General features: G+C 35.3%; 1 protein-coding gene across 1 annotated transcript in view; it reads left to right on the plus strand.

Annotated features, from left to right (window-relative positions):
* Positions 1-20,850, plus strand: part of LOC137396540 (DDB1- and CUL4-associated factor 5-like) — a 33,923-nt gene extending 13,073 nt beyond the window's left edge. Inside the window, exons 5-13 of the mRNA XM_068082852.1 lie at positions 3,819-4,035; positions 5,374-5,502; positions 6,940-6,999; positions 7,727-7,922; positions 9,140-9,197; positions 11,993-12,096; positions 13,041-13,149; positions 15,725-15,844; positions 19,922-20,850. Of these exons, the coding sequence (XP_067938953.1) occupies positions 3,819-4,035; positions 5,374-5,502; positions 6,940-6,999; positions 7,727-7,922; positions 9,140-9,197; positions 11,993-12,096; positions 13,041-13,149; positions 15,725-15,844; positions 19,922-20,195 (1,267 nt within the window). The 3' untranslated portion in view covers positions 20,196-20,850. The remainder of the gene's footprint in view (positions 1-3,818; positions 4,036-5,373; positions 5,503-6,939; positions 7,000-7,726; positions 7,923-9,139; positions 9,198-11,992; positions 12,097-13,040; positions 13,150-15,724; positions 15,845-19,921) is intronic.
* Positions 20,851-21,004: the final 154 nt, after the last annotated feature.

Genomic DNA, 21,004 nt, shown 5'->3' on the forward strand with positions numbered 1-21,004 from the left:
TTAGGTTCTACCGGAAACTCTGTATTAAATATAAATGCTCGCTGCTTTACAGTTTCATTTCAGCTTGGTCTAATCGTCTAGTCGTAGTCTGATCATGTGACCCATACTTTTTGCCATATAGCGCGATCAATTTCTGCACCATGTTTCGACTGTCACAGGTGACCAACAGGCTCGTCATGTTTATCAGAGGATGATACGCACTCCTTCCAGCAAGGTTAAAAAATTAAAGGAATTTTTACGGTAGGTTTTGAGATATCAGTGCTCAAAGTGACAGCATTAAAATGATGATGAAATAGACGTGTAAGGACAATAGACATGGTTTTATTGAATGCATAAAGTATATTTGTGAAAATATTTTGACGAATGAGGTTGCATGAAAACGTAAACAAAGCCCATCGTGTTCGACTACGTCCCATTTGAGCCATTTTGGAAAGGGATCCCAATCTACGGCGTTTTCGTGATGGCTGCGATTAACTGTTCGTTTTTGAGCTTTTAAAGATGTGGTTGTGTCAAATTTGGGTTGATTTTAAAAGATAGTATTTTTCTTTGTCTAGGTATCAGTTGATATGTTGTTTGTTGTATTAGGCGATCTCATTGTCAAGAGATTTGAAGATTAAAATTGAAAAAAATTTATTGCGGTCAAAATGTTCAGGCCAAAAATACATGCCCAGACTTGCCCGAAATGATGTAACGCGTGATACAACCGGTCTCCATATCTCGTATTCACATCGGCTATTGCCATAAAAGTCTAGTCCTACTCGGCTCTATTGGCATATATTTTATCTTGTATTTGCTCGTGTTGGTTAGAATAAAATTTTAAATCCAGCTACAGATACATTATTACCAATGTCTCAAAGGCCTTAAACAAGGAAAATTAAAAACTTGTCATATTAGCTTCTTGTAAATGCTGTGTAAACATCTTAGTACCGACTACCAATTCCACCGGTCTACAGCAATTCTGTCAAGCAAACTATGTAGAATAAGGTCTTTGTATCGGCACAGTTCCGTCGCTACCCACACTAGTGATATACAGTCTCCCAAAAGCCCCGCCCACATTATGCCCATCGCCTTTCCTTGGGGGTGGGGCTGTATATCATTGCCCTCACCGAAAACTAATTTCTTACTACCGAAGTAAAATAAGCAAGCTGCGTCTTTGAAAAGAATATAAATAGGAATAGAGTTTTAAGGATGAGAATTCTGCTGCAAACTGGATTTGAACTCACATTCTCCAGTTCTGCGGACATCCATATATCCAATTCACTACACTGTCCAACTGGTTATACTATGGAATAAATTAGGAAACCAACTACATCCCTAAATGTCATGTACATTGTATTGTCGACTGTCAACCTTTTTGAGTCATTATTGGTATCGATGTGTAGAAAAAAGTTCACGGGTCACATTTGATTAGTTGATTCAAGTACTAAACAAATGGTTGAGCTATGCAAAACGGGGCTATGATGTATTCAATGTTCTGCAAATCATGTTTTGCATTATCTTGAACAATATTGTTTTACTATATAATTTTTACAAGCACAAAAATTGTCATCTCAGCATAAAGCTTTTATTAAAAATATCCATCTAGTCGTGGCCACTCACATAGTTTCAGCTGATACAATAAGACAAATTCATCTACTACAGAAAACTCAAACGAAACGTCATGGTTTATGCAGCACACATTCAAGTCTCTCTTTCCCATTTATGGCAGTTTCCTCACTGACTAAGCTGCTTCGGCTGGTGGGACCACATCTGGTAATCAGTAAAACAAATGCAATAAATATATGCTATACATAGATATGTTATTCTAACGCGTATCTACTGAAAGCTTTCAAATTGGGAGTTGGATAGATTGCGAGTGTAATTTTAAAAATGAATAAATGTTTAACAAAAGCATAAGTACACCAAGCCAACGATTCGAAGCTTTGGTTCTGGAAGTTAAAGATTTGCATTAATCAATCGATTTTCTTCACTTTCTACAAGTGAGGAGTGAACATCCAAAGTCAAATCATAAATCTAATTTACTTGATAAAACTGCCACAGAAAATTTGAAGCAAACATAGCTCAGTGAAACGATAAAAATTATAAAACAATGATTAGTGATAGCAAAAAGTTAAAGTTTTATTAATTAGTTCATGTATTAATGAGTACTAAAAATATTACCTTTAGCATATTCATCAATCTAAGCCATTGTATCGCTAGATGCTATGTATTACTAAGAAGCCGTCAAGAACTCACTGTACATACGTATCTCGCAGGCGCAGGAAATTACATTATAACCTCAAACAGGGAAATATAATCTGAATGTAAACTCAACAGTATATCTATAAGAACCTCAAAGTAAAAGATAAATTTACCTCCATTCTCCTATCTTCCTGCGTAGCACTTTAACCACCTGATGCACAGAAAACTCGGAGTCACCTTCGCAGTAACTTAACAGCAATTATTACAATTCTGTCGTTTGTCAATAAAACGTGTCGATCGAGTAATTCATTAAAGTAACGATGTTAATTAATTTAGTAAATTTTGATGTTTATGCGATTTAATAATAGAGTAAAATTCCTAAGTTTGAGATCACAGACAATGCGTTTTACGAGTGATAACATTTATTACGACCTATATAAAAATTTCGTGCTGATGATTGGCTAAGGAAGCGACCTTATATTAGATTAGATTTCTTTTAGATGTATCACTAGTTGCGTCATTGATGGCAGATGGCCTCATTCAAACGCATATATATCTCTGGACAGGATTGGTCTACAAAGACAAAAATGACATCAAATTGTAGCTGATGTTTTAGCCTTTTATTGGTCTTGATTTCATTAAATCGACCTTTTTAACGCAACCACATCTTTAAGCATCCAAAGTTTGGAGTGTCTTATAAAATAGAAAACCGAAGGTGGATAGGCAACTCCAAGTAATTAATAGTTCAGACTAAACATTTCCGCCCACTCATGAATACTCAACAATACTTAGTTCAAGTAGCTAGTGATCTGCTGTATAGTTTTAGTTATTCTTTGCTTACACATAGTCACTCTATTTTATATCTTATCTTTCTTATATCTATATATATATATAATATGTATGTATATATATATATATATATATATATATATATATATATATATATATATATATATATATATATATATATATATATATAGTATACGAATCTAAGTGTTTGTATGTTGGTCTATCGTATGTCCAGTTATAGCTATTAAAATACACACGCTTTAACTGCTAGAAACGGAAAAAACTGCTTCGCACTCGGTAACACCAGTTAGGTGCCAAGTGTGCTGACTGGTACGCCACGCGGCCACCTTGTCATACTACGGAATAATTGTGGGCATTCACATTACACCTGCTAATCTTTAATGGCTCAGGACTGCCAGTGTACTAGAAGAAAAGGACATGCCCAGATTTCTCCAAAATGCTATAAATATTTGCATATATAGCATAAACTTAATTAAACTTGTAGAATACACAGAAATAAACAAACGCCTTCATTTAAAAGTTAGAATGGTACATGTTGTACATGTATATGTTGATTAAAAATAAATTTTCTGTACACAAACTTCTTTATTACTCATGCAACACCGAGCATTCACCTAGTATCACCATTTAACTTCGTCTATAGATCAGCGTTGTTAATAAATAGCCTTTGATAGTAATCTTGAGTGTTTATGGCTTGGCCGATTCATAGCCTTGAAGCCTTGTTTATAGACTTGAAGCCTTGTTTATAGACCAACAACTTATCTATGCAACCAGAGTCTACTAGAATGTTTTTTTAGCTTTACTTTTATTGTGTTCTTTGCTGTTAGACCAGTGCTGGTGTATGGCTATTGTGGAGAAGAGAAATACAAAGGAATGAGTGTCAGTTTCAACAAGTATGGTACACGGTTGTTAGCCATTGGTCGCTGGTCTCATCCTCTTGTGTATGACACGCTATCACCTCGGCCTCTCCACCACTTTTATGACTCGGGCTACTCTTGTGCATGTACTTTAAAGAATGGCTGCTGGGCTGGACCAAACCATGAGGTCAGTTATAGTTCCCTTTTATCATGTTTTTAAGTGAAGATATTTTGCAACTTATCTAGCAAGATAATTGGGATCTAGCCGAAGTTATCTTCACAGCAAATGTTTTGGGAGAAGAGTTCATTGTTACCAGATATCGCATGTCGCTCACGGCTTCCCATCTACGTATAAATAAAACACAAAATTTGTCTGTATCTCTGTCTCTCTGTCGGTTTGTTTGCTTATAAAAATCAAACTGCAGATATTTAGGTAAGATCAAACATGGATTTTATGTGACTTTTTTCAGGGAAGCTAATAACGCTATTTTGATCAGGTGCCTCTTTGAGGGTCTAGTGGCCCATTTTGCGGACTCTTACATACTGGAAGCTGTACATAGAAATATTACAGAATTGAGAGTTATCTCTACCATTCCATGAAATGAATATCAGAACTTCATTTTAAGATTATTTTACTTACTTTTGGCAAGTAAAATATATTTCAGTATCAATGAAAAGGATATATAGGCCTCTATTAATATATACATAATTTTATCGCATCCTCTTTCGGTTTATAAATTACTCCCTTTGCTCACATCACTTTGTCATTTCACACTTTGTACAATGTATATAAGATGTAGACAGTGAATGCGGATGCTTCGAAATAGCGTTTCATTTCTCTAGGTAAAACAAGCCTGGTGAAAATATCTTAACTAGAAATATCTATTGGAGTATATCCTAAAAAGATCCAATAAACTCACTATTTTATTAATCGCAAACATTTTCTTTTTCGGTATTAAATTATTTGGAGGGTTGAGGGTGCACTTTCACACTTTACAACATGTAATAAGAAAACAGCAGATTGTGGCGACTGCTATCACAATGTCAAAATATGAGAGAGCTTCATGTATTTTATGTAGATTAGTGTTGTTATTTTTATAACTTTTTTCTGTCTATTGAAACTTTTAGGGATTTTTGACTCCGTGAAATATCGAAGCCGCAGGTGCGCGTAGTAGCGAGGACTACTGTACTATGTCAATGTTGGCTGTCAGGCTACTTGTAATATTCAAACAATCTGTTAATCAAAGCATAGCCACGGCAGGTTTAGTTTGTATGTTGGGACTAGAGTCTTCGAACACTTCTGCTAAGATTCCTACATAGTGACTGTAGTAAGAATCCAATATCTCTATTTGGATATAGTAACTTCCAAACTTGGCATTACAGTTCAGTATTAAAACAAACCAACGCACTTTTGTTGGGAGTTGTCTTACTATTTTAAGGTGAATGCTTTTTACCGTCATTATCTACTTTTTGAAAACTATTTCAGGTGTAACTGTGGTTGAGCTTAATGAACATTATGTTTTAGTTCATAGCCACGGGGTCGGACGATTTTGGTGTTTACATGTGGGAAGTACCTGACATATCTTGTCCCGACAATGAATTCATTGACACAGCTAGCAGAGTGCTACGAGGGCACCGCTCCATTGTCACGCAGGTAGATTGATTATTTTCTCATAGCAAATTAGTTGTTTATTTGCTTTTTGTATTGCTTCGATGTAGTTCATAGATAACTAACAATTCTACTAAAATGAAGGAATAGTGGATAATGCAAAAGTGTGTAATGCAATAGTGCATAATTCATTCGTTGCTAATGCTATAGCGTGTAATGCAATAGTGCATAATTAATTATTTGCTATTGCTACAATTTGTAATGTGATAGTTAGTAATGCAATAGTGCTTAAGGCATCAGTGCATTTTCCCAAATTCGTAGTGAGCCTACCTATATATTTTTCATTGTTTTTTATAAAAATGATGTAGAAAATAGCCTTAAGAAATATCCATCTTTAACGACCTATTGTAATCTATTTCACCATCTACTCATATAAATCTCAAAGTTTGTGTGGATGTCTTTTGGTATGTTTGGCTATAGCTATTAAAATCTTGAAATTAATATCTTGCATCCTGCTGAATTTGAACTTACAAACATTGCAACCGCAGGTTTTTTATCCAATTGTCTACCTTTTCCCAATATCACATGGTAAATGATGTTTATTAATTGAAGCTATGAATTCTATTAACGATATGAGACATGAGGCTTTTCGTGTTTTTTTTAGCTTCTATTTCCGGTTTTTTGTGAGGTTCAATTGCTAAATCGGTAAAGGCTAATACTTTTCAGGCGGACAATTGTATTATCTCAATTACGAATAGTCTCTACATTCTCTCTCGGCTCGGCCAGATAAAGTACCAGACAAAGACAGTCCGATATCTCATTTTTACATTTGTACCAGTATCGTCATATTCAAAGTTTAGATGGATAGCTTCTGCTGAAACAGTAACCTTTGTATACACACGCACTTCAATGCACGAATTGCTATTATTTATTTAATATATTCAGGATTTTGTTTTGTTTTCTCAGTTTGTATTAATTGTATCATTACTAAATCATCTTTTATTGTAATCGTAGCAAAACAGACTTAATTTAGCTATTACTTGCTAATTATTTCACATTTACATTTAAAAACTTTTATATTTCTATTTTGTTTCTTAATATATTTGATCTGCACAAAACATTTTCCTCATGATATGAAATTTGAAAGTCAGAATGGTAACTGTTGCTATATGTTAAATAACAATAAATTTTCTGTGCAAAGGATTTTATTACCTAAGAAATGCTGGGCATTCACCTGGTCTTCTTATAAAATGCTTAGTTTTTTTCAGTTAGTCAAGCCAACATAGAGAGCCCAATCGGTTACCTTTCTGTTCCTTTTCCATATAACACTTGCAGACTACTTGACTCTTAAAGGTGCAATACTTGTACATTTTAGTTCTACCCACTCAGTATCTTACTCTCACAAGTGTAATATTATATCAGTATTTTACTTACAAGTGTGCATTATTATGTCATTGAGTGTTATCAGGGTAATCATTGTAGGTACAATACAATGAAACATACTCTATCATGGCTTCCTCCGGTGTTGAAAAGTTACTCAAGGTAAGACAGTTTTATAACCTAACTGGTTCCTGTGGTGAAGACGGTTTATAACCTAACTGGTTCACGTGGTGAAGACGGTTTATAACCTAACTGGTTCATGTGATTATTGTGGATGTATATGTGATTGCCTTGTCGATTATTGTTTTTTAAATTCCTATCGGCATTCGGTTTTTTTTAGTCATGGCTCTAGATAAATTTCATAAATAAGTTTTTAGAATTGATTAGCAAAAAAATATAAAATTTATATTTCATCTGGCATAAGAAAAATTAGCTTCTATAAAGGAAGACAAATGATTGGGTATGGCCCTGATGCCTCCAGTGTGCGTCACAGAGTATTCATTGCAAGGCTGGTATCAGTAATAGCATTCATGATGCATTTTATTTTACCTCCAGTGTAATTTAGCTTTTCAGGAGCAAGTTGAAAGCAGACAGCAGCCTTTAGTCATGCATTTGTTTTTAAGGAGCAGCGGAGCGGAAGAAGTGAAACATAGCAATGAATATGATAAGCCAAAACAATGCCATGAGCTGCATTTATGTATTCTGTTTTGGTTATTAAAATGTTGGTGTCTCGAGGCATTAGTGTCATTGTTTTAATTTGCTAAAAACTGCCAGTAAACCGTCTTATGATGTGACAATCGCCCTTGTGTCGTTATATGCTCCTACTGCAGTAGTCTTATACCAACTACAATCTGGGTACCTATCCTAATTTTCACTGTTGTAAACGCAGCTCTGGAGTCCTTTCTCCATCTCGGGAACAGAGGGAAGAGCAAGGGAGCCACAACAGCGCTATATCTATCTCCAAGGTATTATTGAGAGTGGCATGTTGCCAGGTTTTATAAGCGACAGTCATGAGGAGATGTCTGTAGAAGAGGATCCCAGAATGCTTTGCTACTTTGACAACATTATACGGGAGGAACTGAAAGGTGTGTGTTGTTTTTCAGTGCTAGTCACAACAAAGGTTTAGTGAAAGATTTTTACTGAAAGAGTTTTCTATTGCTTTACTTAACTACTAAAGCCAAGATCAGTTTGTAGGAACCTAAGCAAGGCAGTGAACAAGCACTCTTTGTAGTACCTGCAAAGGCGGCCATTATATATTTACCATAACACCTCTATTTGAACCCCACCTCTAATAGAACGCCTCTATAAGAAAAGGGTTGAAAAATACAGCACCACCCTTCAATAGAATATAACCTTTATTTGACTGCGACTTTGACATTTTCTGATCTTTATTACCCATAATTAAAAAGGATCAGTAGAAAAGTGTCAACCAACTAGTACTAATAATAAAGTGTCAACCAACTGGTTGACAGTCGGTTGTATGAATATCAATTAATTCTTTTATTGTTGCTGTAGTGGTTGCCGTGGTTTTACCTGAGATTGATCGTCACAATCATCAGAACTCTGATTTGAAGTTATTACAATCTAAATCATACTCATTTCATCAGATTCATTCCTAATGCGATTTACAATCTGACCTGAAGACTTTAAAGCGTTTTGATGAACGATGAGAATACTCTTCAGGAACACCGTACGACATAACAGCAACCATTTTTATGGTGTACCTAGCAAAGTCTGTTTTCCATGTCCAAAGCTTTATGGCTTTTCTTTAAAAGTAGCTTTAAAGCTTGAAACTTCCTTATAATAATAAAATTGTGAAAGCGACACCATCAAAATAATTAATAACTGTAGCCTGTTAATATCTTTTACTCATTCCTTGTTTAGTTCAGTCTGATACTTTGACGTATATCAAAAACTGTTTCCCAAAAATGCTGAGGCCGACAGCATTAATGTCACGCCGTTAGAGTGAAAATTGTAGGTGGCATTAGCATCACCCGTAAAAGGTTAAATTTCTCTCAAAAAGAGGTTCTATCGGATAAGCACAATCATTCGTTGTGATATCCACAGATAATGCTACTGCATTCAGGACATTACTTGTGGTACCTGCCATAGATGTCACTACTTATTTCCATGTATATGCACAAACATTGTTAGTACCTGCACATGCTGTCGCTATTTATATATACACAAGCGTTCATGTACGATCTCTGAGTGTTGTCACCAAATATTCATTTATTTAATAAGATTTTGTCGTAGCTTGGACTGTTTTTATTATATATTTATTTACATAGACATTTTGTAGTACCTGCAAATGATGTCACAAACAGCCTTGATCTCTTCATTCCGTCATCAGATGATGAGTAAGTTATTAAAGAATAGAGAAAGCATAATATTTTTATGCTTTATTGTTTATCTTGAGGTGTTGACTGATGTTCTAAAAAAGGAATCAAGGAGATTGACCAACCAGAAGCTGAGATATAGCCAGCCAAACACAGGTCTACCAAAAAACATAGGTTTTTTGGTAGTCATCAATATATGACGTATGAAATCGACTCGTGTACCATTGGTCAATTAAGCCAACTAATGCGCTCTCCTATAACAATCACGGCGTTTTAATTGGTTTAATCCCTGGAAGTATAGAACAATCAAATTGGGCCTAACAATCATTGCTCTGAGAATTCCGAAACCAGTCCCTCTGACGTGTAGATTAGTTTTAGAATAAAATAATTACACGCATCTATTATTTCGCAACATTCTGCTATCAATTTCTACAAATTATATTAGTTACATCATTTATTCTATACGCAGTTATATTATTATTTTGTATAATATGCATTATGATTATAATATTAATCATAAAAAATAATCATAGATAAGATAATAGATCAATGGAAAAATCAAATCAAAAGTTATCATTTTCTTTTTTTACAGCAAGAGCAGCACGGTCAAGTTATTCTTTTTAAGATTATGGCTGTAGTGAACTTACAGTCTGTTAATAGTGACGATAATCATGAAAATCAACTAAATGCTGCGGTAGATACACAATAGAAAAATGATGAATGAACAAAAATTCACATTCTCATTTCTTATTCTAAACGACTTGCAATCGCGGATGTCGCATATAGACTATACACGCGCCGTTCGTTGAACAAAGGATCTTCGGAGCATATCCATGGAGATCGAGTTAAAATTTGAAGCACAATAGTCAAAATATGCTCTTCTGTTTTGACAAATCACGTCGAGGGGTTGTGGGCAAATGCCTTTACCACATAATGTTTGCTTGATTTTCCTGAGAAACCAGAGCTAGTCTGTAAATTATTTACTATCGCGAGTAGCTTTTCACATCTCGTAGCCAAAACAATCATTATACGTAACGGCGGTAAGGGTGCACAACTCCGGCACATGAACATTAAGTCGATTTTATACGTCACAGTTTTCGGGATTTTCGAAGAGTTTTCCTCTGATTCTTTATTAGGTAGACCTGTGTTTGGCTGGCTATATCTCAGCTTCTAGTGGGTCAATCTCCTTGATTCTTTTTTTAGAACATCAGTCAACACCTCAAGATAACTAATAAAGCATAATAATATTATGCTTTCTCTATTCTTTAAGCTAGTATTTAGTTGTTGATCTTTCAGCTTTCTGTTATGATTACTAGAAGCATATAAATAGTAGTACAGTCATACCTTGACATACGAGAAATTTTATATACGAGCAAAATATTGAGCAATTTTTTGCCTTTTGATATGACACAAATTGATATACGAGCAAATGAAATGGTTCTTGCTACGGCCGTTAGGTGGCTAAGTATGCGTGAGGCTGCTTTCAAGAACAGCATCGATCGGTCTTGTCGGATGAGTTAAAAAAATCGTTTAAGTAGGCCAGCTAAAAGCAATAGTGAAAGCGAGGCAAAAAGTGCTATGCCGGAAGAAAATAATGAAAAATAAAAATTTATCCCAAATTAAAATTCAGTTTTATGTAAGATTAAAACTTGCTTTTTAGTGGGTCTAGTAGGCTAAAATAATTTTAGGTAAATTTAAAGGTCATGTTACATAGCATCACGAAAGTGTAGCATACCAAACATGTTTCCATCAAGTCTTTCTCACACATTAATGTTAGCCGCTCCGTCTGTTTTGACAGTAAGAACTGCAGATGGTACTACATATACTATTCCACTAGAGGCTATCGATCAAAACTTTGAATACGGTGATACTGGTACCTCTCGATAGTGGTACAAATGTAAAAATGAGATATCGTCATGTCTTTTTCGGACCGAACGGAGAGATAATATTGAGGTTTTTCCCACGGAGACAGTATAATTATTCGCGCGAGAAGAATTGGCCTGGACCCCAGATATATTAATTGAACCTTATGAAAAATATTTCTTAACAGGGGCATCGTAACGTGTGGCCACATCGGTAAAATAATCAGCGTGCGCTATAGCTGGAATGACAGACATACTTTGAGAAATATATATATATATATATATAAATGTATAGCTGTCTCCTTCAATCTTATAGAAACCTGCTGTAAACAATTTTATGTTGTTTTACAGTAGTCATTTTTGCTTGAAATTTCTACAGCAGTCTTCCAATCACCCTCATCTAGCTAAGCTTGCATCTGGCTTGGACGGCTTATTTACAAAAACACATAGCTCATTCGTTATGTAAAATGTGGAGCCATAATTGTTTAGAGCCAAACGTGTGTTACTCTGAGCCGAACCGGGATGGAATGTCCATTATGGCCATACTGCGCTGTATGCATTCTAACTAAAACCATAACTTGGTTCTATGATGAAGGCATTTTGTAAAGTTGTCAGGCCGGCCTCAATTATAATAGGTACCCAAAATGGTGGGCTGAGTTATTCATAGGAGGCGAGTGTTTCAACTAGGTAGTATTCAGATAGCAGGCATTTGGTTGACAACTTTAAATAGCTGAAAAAGTGTCTCTGCCTGTTTTGAATAGGTTTTTTAGTGAAACTGACTCGGTTAGCCTTTTTTGAATTAGATGTTTTGCTCTGTGCACCACATGTGACCCGGAAGATGGAAAGCTCGTACAAGCTTTCAGCATTGTGCCCATCCCTTTATGTCAAACCATTGTTCATGTTGTTAGCCAATGAGAAATGAGAGACAGCATCTCATTGTTTGTCATATTTTAGAAGGGAGGAGGTGAAGCAGTACCTTCCGACAGACCGACAGAGATCTCTTGTTACTATTTCTAGAATAATCCGCTGTTCAAAGGATAGAGATGAGACTGACTGGAGTAAGTTCAGCTGGTCAGGTGATATTGAAGTTGCTTATAGTTATTTTGTTAGCTGGTTTCTGTTTGCCTGTTTTAAATATGTCATTGGTTAACCGCATGCTCCCTCTGACACGTTTTTTTTCTTTCAATTATGAACTTTTGAAAATGGCAACGGGAAAGTATGAAACTGTTATTAAAAGTATGGTTGTAATTGCTAAAAAACCTATTTTTGTTATACAGAAAATCATGGTGCTTGATGCCTCTAGAATCATTACCTTTTCGTACCATTGCATATTTTCATACACCGTACCTTTCGAACTATAACCCGCACCCCTAAATAAGCCGCATCTGCTTTATTTTCCAAAAACCGATAATATATCAATACATAGACCGCACCTTTGTATAGGCCGCAGAACTCAGAACGGTGCTTTTTAACACAGCAGCAACTTTGCTGTTTAAAAACGGAACAGTGCCTAACGGCATTGTTTCGTATTAACCAATGCTTTTTAACGTAGTGCCTAACGGAACAGTATCGCTAGGCATTGTTTTGTTTTTTATCACCATTAGATGCGCACTAACCGGAGAATCTGGTTGATGCGCCCTAGCAATGAAAGAAAAAGCAACAGAATAGCCGCTCCCTAATACAAGCCGCGTGGCTCAAATCATCAGAAAAAAGTAGCGGCTAATAGTCTGAAAAGTACGGTATTGAGGGCTACGTTAAAGTGTTGTGACAAAAGCTTTCATTCCTGTGTTACACAACTATAAATCTTTTTGGCTTAAGTCATCCATTTTACTGGGCACACTTATGCATGTAATGCAAGCTCCATCATTGTTGCTACTTCTCATGCTTGCAAACTCTTTGATTGTTGCACAAAGGTTCTGACAGCACGCTGGATAATAGAGGAGTCATGCTTTCCAAAATTCTTTGGAAGTCATTGTCTAGTTGGTTGCTTTTCAATCTGTAGAAAGACGAATGATGATGATAAGTCGGGAGATGCCAGGCTTGGATGACAGCAAGGCAAAGGACAATATGGAGATTCTGAAACTGAATTGGACCTGTGAGGTGTGTGCAAAGTGAGTGCTAAAATATAGTTGTGATTCTTACTCTGTCTCATTTTTAGATTTCGCATGAGTTTTGCTGTCTGCTCGAATTTATATTCTATAATATCCTGTCATATCTGGTTCTTTATTAGCCATCTTTAGTGATTGAAACTAATTTTGTAGCTTTCTTTGTATGTTTGTTAAAGGTTGACTTGCAACAAAATTCACATTACCGTTATTTGATATGAAAAGATTCACCATGTGTTACTCTGTTGTAGGTGTAAAATAGGTGGAAAGGTGATTACAAGCTCTTAAAAGCTCAAAACGAACAGAAAATCGCAGCCACACGAGACTTACGTAATTTGGATTCCCTTTCCAAAAAGGCTCAAATATGACGTAGTTGTACAAGATGGTTTCTGTTTACACTTTCTTGCAACCTTATTCGTCGAAATATTTTCACAAATATACTTCACGCATTCAATAAAACTATGTCTATTGATCTTACGCATCTGTTTTATTGTCATCTTAATGCTGTCACTTTTAGCACTGATCTCTTATAACTTACCGTAAAAAATCGTTAAACTTTTTAACCTTACCTCGAATGAGCACATATCATTGTCTGATAATCATGACGAGCCTGTTAGTCACCTGTGGTAATCGAAAAGTGCTGCAAAAATTATTTGTGAAGTATTGGGTCACATGATCAGATTACGACTTGCCAATTACACCAAGCCGAAACAAAGCTGTAAAGTAGCGAGCATCTACATTTGATACGGGGTCTTCGGTAAAACCCGAAGTGTTTGTCATAAACTAGTACTACGATAAGTTTTATATTGAGCTTTGTATTGGCCTTTCAATTCACGTAAGAATATACGTGACAAGACGATAACCACATTTCGTGGTTACGTTCATCGAAATAAAGCGATTCCAATCCACGGCGGCTTTTCGTTTTTGAGCTTTTAAGAGCTTGTAATCACATTTCGACATATTTGGCACTTACAACACAACAGAGTAAGACATGGTGAATCTTTTGATACCAAATAACTGTAATGTGAAATTTGTTGCAAGTCAACTTTTAAGGAATGTTAGAATAGATCTTCAAGGATTGTTTGGTACGATTATTACACGTAATGCTAGCTCACCAGTTTTATACTACCTTTTTATACCTACTGTACCCTGGGTAGTCTATTATGCTGTGAGAAATCATCAGACGTGTGGATAAAGCACAGCGAATAATCACGTGTGCAATTATTGCAGAAAAATAGAAATTGGTGCTCAAAGTAGTGAGTTCAAATCCTTTAGGATGCAATTATTTTTCAACCATAGCTTTGGCCATACAGACTGGCAGACACAGATTCTATTACAGTAAGAATTTATGGCAGCTTCATCTACAAATCGATATGATCATTCAAAACTTTAGAATGTTTTAATCATCATCTCTGAAGGAAGTTTATTTTTACGCAAAAAAGTGTGATGACTACTCATTATGATACAATAATTCACTTCATTAGAAACGAAATTCAGTCGTTTTTGCGTGAGGTTATGACCTTTGGATGTTAATAAAATATGGACTTGTCAAGATAGTTTCGAGTTGAAGACATTAATAGCTATATTATTATTAAATTAATGATGCATTATTATAATTGTAGAGAGTTTATGTGAAAATCTTAGAACTGTTCAAACTCACTTCTAACACTATTACTGTCTATTTTATGTGTCTATTGACATAGTTGTTCATGGCGCCTAATCATGTGTTTGATTACAAAATTAACAGTTAATTATTAATATTTCGAAGATGTTTGTTTGTGCTCTGATGATGTCGGTTGTTGTTGCGATTCGATGATAGGTTTTAAAAAACGATCAGTTTTGAACAACAAAGATTGTTTTGAGAGTCCGGTCATTCTGCAGTCTTGGAACTTTGGCAATTTGTAAACAATTGAACAGGTGCCATAACTAATTGAACCAGAGATCGAGTATGGCTCCATTTTCTCTCTTGCAGAACTAACTAAAATGCACAAATAACCAATAAAAATGATATTTTCACCTGCATTATTCACCTGTGTTATTTTCCCACGTCATATCAATCGGCAGTGCAGATTGGTCTATAGGCTCATTTTTAAAGCAAGTTTTCAATCACAAAAATCAGCCGTGAACAATTACAGCTTCAATCTTTGCTATCGTATATATAATTATAATGTAATATGTTATGAAATATTATAATCTATATGTATATATATATATATCTAATTGATTACCAGGCATTGCATTGGTATTAAAAAACCGCTTATAACCAATGGCAAGTAATGTAGTTGCCATTGGCTAAGTTATATAATATATATTAATTATACATAATTATATTACTATAATTATATTATATAAATAATTATGTATAATTATTATGATGTATTATATATTAATTTTTTGTATAGTTATTACAGCTTAAATGATCTCTTACTGTCCAGCGTACTAGTAACTAATAATAGCTAGTTACCGGCTGATGTACATGCAGATTTAAATGACCATAAAAAGATTGTTCCTGTCCATTGGTTTGGTGTTTGACAGCCAAATGGCCAACTGGTTTCTCTGTTATAATTGTTGTCTTCAACAGTTTACGTGAAAAGAGACTGTCAGAAGTTGGCAGTAAAAGGAGAAAGAATCTATGCCAAAAAGAGAGGAGAAGCAAACATAAGTTGAAGCAGGTGCAATGGAACACAACTCCCAACTCAAGGTACTTGTTCTACGTACATGCTTTATATTTGCGCCATATGTAAATGGCATAAGTAGTTGTGTTCTCTACTTCTTAGCCTTGACGTTAGGTAGTATTAATTTAAAGTTCTGACTATCCTGATGGTGCTCGTTCTATGTGTAAACGTATGTTATCTATCTCTATATATATATATATATATAAAGATGGAAAAAGTATGAAACTTTTAGTCATAAACTGTTGCTAAAAACTTTTTCCATCTTTGTACTTGTACAGGTAACTCTCCATTTTGGTGTTCTTAGTGTATCCTTGGTTCTTTGTTTGTCATGCAATTTTTTATCTGACGATTGGTGTAAACTTAACATCATTTTGCATCATGAAACTTAAGTAATAAACTGTTGCTAAAAACTTTTTCCATCTTTGTACTTATACAGGCTCGGTGGACAACTTTGAGCACTATATCAGTGAAGTCTCAACCATTATCTGTGTATATATATATATATAAAATAGATATTAAAAGAGTGAAAGTTTGATAAGACTGTATTACTCAAAGTTTCATAATACAATTCAACTCAAAACACAATTTATATATATAGATAGATAGGTAGATAGATAGGTAGATAGATAGGTAGATGGATAGATGGATAGATGGATAGATGGATAGATGGATAGATGGATAGATGGATAGATGGATAGATGGATAGATGGATAGATGGATAGATGGATAGATGGATAGATGGATAGATGGATAGATGGATAGATGGATAGATGGATAGATGGATAGATGGATGGATGGATGGATGGATAGATAGATAGATGGATAGATAGATAGATAACATTGGTTTATCTCTAAAAAAATGATTACTCACTGGTTAATGGGTAATCGCCATCAACCAATGAGAACCGCCTAAGTGGTTCCCTCTTTGAAATGACTGAGCAGATAACTCTTAGTATGCCTGTGTGATGATGCAGATTCTTTTCTTGCATTTAATGTGCATTGGTCTGGTTTGCATATAATCATGAATCTATATTTACATACACATATACATATATATATTTATTATTTAGAAAATATTTATTATCGTTAGAAATGCTAGTTTCGTAAAGAATAATAAAGAAAAAGCACTCAACACACTAAGTGTAGAGTAAATTATAGTATAATGTATAATATAAACAGTTAGTTAATCAGGATTAGAGTTAGAGTCAAGCAGACTTAAGCCTGGTTCCCATGCTTTGCGTCACAAAGCACCGGCGACAGCACGCAGGCTATTAGCGATGAAATGAGAACGTATGCGCCGTGTACCGCCGAGGACCGCCGGTAGTTGCCGGCGGCATCGCAATAGTTTAACGCTGTTCAAATTTCGCAAACGGCCGCAGGCAAAACATTCCCGAAATGCACTGTACGGGTAAATGTCGCCATTATAAGAACGGCATGGCCAGCGAAAATTTTATTTGATTACGCAATTATGTTTACGATATTATTAACGATGTGGCTTTTATGTGAACAGATGCTCCCCAGCCTTTGCCCCCAGAACAGATGCCCCCCTCGCAAGCGTTTTGCTGCGCATGTTACCGCCGGAGTCTCGCAATCGATATGGGAACCAGGCTTTAGGTCTGCTATCATTGAGTGATAACTTCAGAAACTCTCTGAAGTTATTACTCAATGATAGCAGACCTACCTCACCAGCCTGACTTTGGTTGAACTCACAATGATCCATCGTGCGAAGGAGTGGCATGTCAGTCAGATACGGCCGGGCAACCCTTGTGCTGCATATTCTTATTTCCCATTTTCATTGCACTCCGGGATTTTCCTGTATTTACTTGCAGAGTATTAAAATACAGTTCACCCTCGAGATACGATGTTAATTCGTTCCAGGGTTGGCATCGTATGGTGAAAAATTCGTATATCGGGGTATAAAGACCATTGTAATTATACAATGCAAACATCCCCTGGTAAAAATCGTCAATTTTTTTTATAAAAATGTGTACATATCGACAATTAGCAACAAAATAGTATGTTAACTTTAGTAATTATAGTTACCAACAGTAACTGTATTGTATTTAGTGTATTTTAATGGTTATTATCTGCAATAAAATGCAAAATTATAATGTGTTTACCAAATGCAGTACGTACAGTAAGGAGTTCTGACCTTCAAAAGGTACGCATAACATAAACTTTGAAATCACTTCAAGTAAGTTTAGCTTGCTAAACCTACACTTAAAGCTAAGTTTTAGTATGTATTTTGAACTACTTTACTGAATTTCAACTTTGTATCACGAAATCTTATCCTTCAGCAGTTCCTATCTTCACTTTCACTATAAAATTTAGTGTGTCTGGTTGAAACCTTTTTCAACCAAAATCAATTAGGCCGAGCGATGCAGTTATAGAAAGCGGTCTCTCGCGCACTTGACCATTTAATGGCTACCGAAAAGAAAAATAAAATCTTATTTGCTATACAGGGTGTACATACCTTTGGAGTAACGTGGCTTCAGCAGGAACATGTAGCGAGTAAAGCAGAGAGGAGGCAAAAGCGTATCAATGCTAATTATGTTGCTCTACACTTGAAAATAAATTTAATACGTAATGAATTGGAATTTTTTTAGCAGGCTAAAAGAAGTTGTCCATTCCTGTCCAATTTTTCTACTGGTTTAAAAGAAAAGGTTGATGGTGCAATGCAGAAAATTGCTAGCTAGCTAACGCTTGTAAAAGGATCCAGAGAAGGTGGTACAGTAGTTTGTCTTGTATGAAATGTGCACAAGAATCAATGTAACCAAACATACAAAGTTTGGACGTATTTATACCCTAGAGGACAGGGCTTTAGCAAGTTTCAGAAAGTAATGTGGATGCGTCAACTATCTTGAGTGGCTAGTTATATATGAGTTACATACATACGATGAATTGTATTTACGTAGTAGAGAACAGGCCGGACTGCAAAGACATGGTTGAACAAGAAAATAAAACATAAAATCAAAATGAAATAAATAAAACATAAAATGAAATGAATAAAACATGCCACAAAAATATAAATAATGATATACATTCCACACGCATTGGTTTTATGTACCAGTCCACATAAGTAAATTAATCACTTGAAATATTTCTGCCAGTGTAGGTTTTTCTGTATTTTCTAGTTCCTCAGCCCTCGCCCATACTAAAGGGTTGCTCCTCTTTAATGCTGATCGCGTGCATGGCCTTACAACTGTTTCTAATCGTCAGTCGTAAGCTCCTCCTTGTGCTTGCTTTAATAATAACTGCAAATTCTGATTAGTTACAATCATATTCCTTGACAAAATTAACAATACGGGCGCTTTCTTCTTATTTATTTATGACTTCCAACTTTGTTGACATGGAAATCATTTTTTCCTCGTTTTTTAACGTTTGTATCGGGCTCAGATTCCATAGCTAACGAATTAAATATGGATACTGGTAGTTATATACGTATGCTGACTAAAAGTTTATAGTAAAAGAGAGTATAACGCTGAAAACGAATATTTGCTCTCGCTTGTGTATTTTACACGAAAATTTCCACGCCAAATGCTGTCCTGAGAGAAGTCGGTCATCGTATCTCTTCTAAACGTTCTGAAAATGTTTTCGGCAAACTGTATTTCGGTCTTTGTTATTTCGACGTGCATTATGAGCACACCGACCGCCAAATTTTAACTCGGGCGAAACTTTTCTCAAAATCGTATCGTGAAATAAAATTTGTATAGCGAGGTGAAGATCTCACAATGTTCAACTTCGTAAGGTGAAAAAATCGTATATCAGGTTAATCGTATCCCGAGGGTGCACTGTATCTGTCTGGTTTTTGTTGTCTGTCATGAGAAATTTCTATCTAGCAGACAAGAATGTTTAGAAAATTATAGGTAAAATAGTTAAAACATTAACTAGAAAATTGCTGCTCGCTTCATTTCCTTTTATGTTTTTACATCAATTGACAATTTGGTTGAATGACCAGTTTATCTGTTATATGATTATATTTCGGCTAATCAGCATAAATATCTCGTGTCTTAGCCAATCAGCATCATGTAAACGAAAATTTGATTGGGTGGTTGAAACATTTACTGAGTTGGCCAATGGGCATAAAGCATATGTCATTGTAGCCAATCAGCACAAGCGACGGAAGCGTTGAGGCGTCTGAAACATCTCGAAGTAGATGAAGATGCCTTTGAGGAAAGATTATTTCAGCCTTCCAAAGCAGAGAGTAGCCATAGCAGTCAAGAAAAGAATGATCGTGTTTCATTGTCCTCATCCAGCCATTCAAGTACTTCAGCTAGCACATCAAACTCTGTTCACTCCTCAACTGGTCTTTTTAAACGTCTGACAAAATTTAAAAAACGAAAAATTCGAGCAAGGGAGTCTGATTCAGATGGCTGAGGCCTAAATAGACATATCATGCGGAGATAACTGTCACTCTGTGTCATGGGGAGATAACTCATGTAGTTGATTTATGTACTGAGTTAGTGCGGAACAGAGGAATGGCCTTAAGGTTGAAAGTACTGAATTTAGTGTCGTGTGAATATATAGAATAGGACTGACATAGGTCAGAGTCTCTAGGAACTCGTTCATAACGTTCTGTTCTATAGTTATTTGAATCCTTTACGTGTTGATTAAGAAAGATACAGAATTTCTCATGTGTTAAAGACAAAGCAACAAGAATTAGCCTAGATGACTAGTGAATAACCTACATGTATGTAAAAGCTATTAGATGTATTGCAATTACCATTTCAGTCATGCTATTATCCTGGTGTTTCTTTTCTGTTGTTAACTCAACAGGGCTTTTTATTTAATGTGTTGTTATAGAGTTAGCGGATGCACTGGTTTGCTTGGTGCAGAGTTTAATAATAAGTCTAGATAATAGTTTATTAAATAATTTTTTTAATTCACGAAAGCTCACCTAGTATGTAGTTTCACGCCTTCATCTCTTCGATCAACTACTTATTCACGAAATTGTAAGGTTTGGTTGATATTTGAACTCTATGTAATTCCAATAATTATTTTGTAAATCTGTAATTTACAGTATTTTCTACAGTTGTTACACCTAGCGCTTATTTTTTATGGCGCTCGTAACAGTGAGGAGAACAAAATAGTCCATTACAATTGATAAATTTTACTGTAATTTGATCGGTTGAGTATTCGAAATTGACTTGTCAAAGCTCGGCTGGATCGATCTTTTAGTTCACATT

Source organism: Watersipora subatra, chromosome 5, assembly GCF_963576615.1.
Source record: "Watersipora subatra chromosome 5, tzWatSuba1.1, whole genome shotgun sequence".
In the NCBI taxonomy this organism is placed as follows: Eukaryota; Metazoa; Bryozoa; class Gymnolaemata; order Cheilostomatida; family Watersiporidae; genus Watersipora; species Watersipora subatra.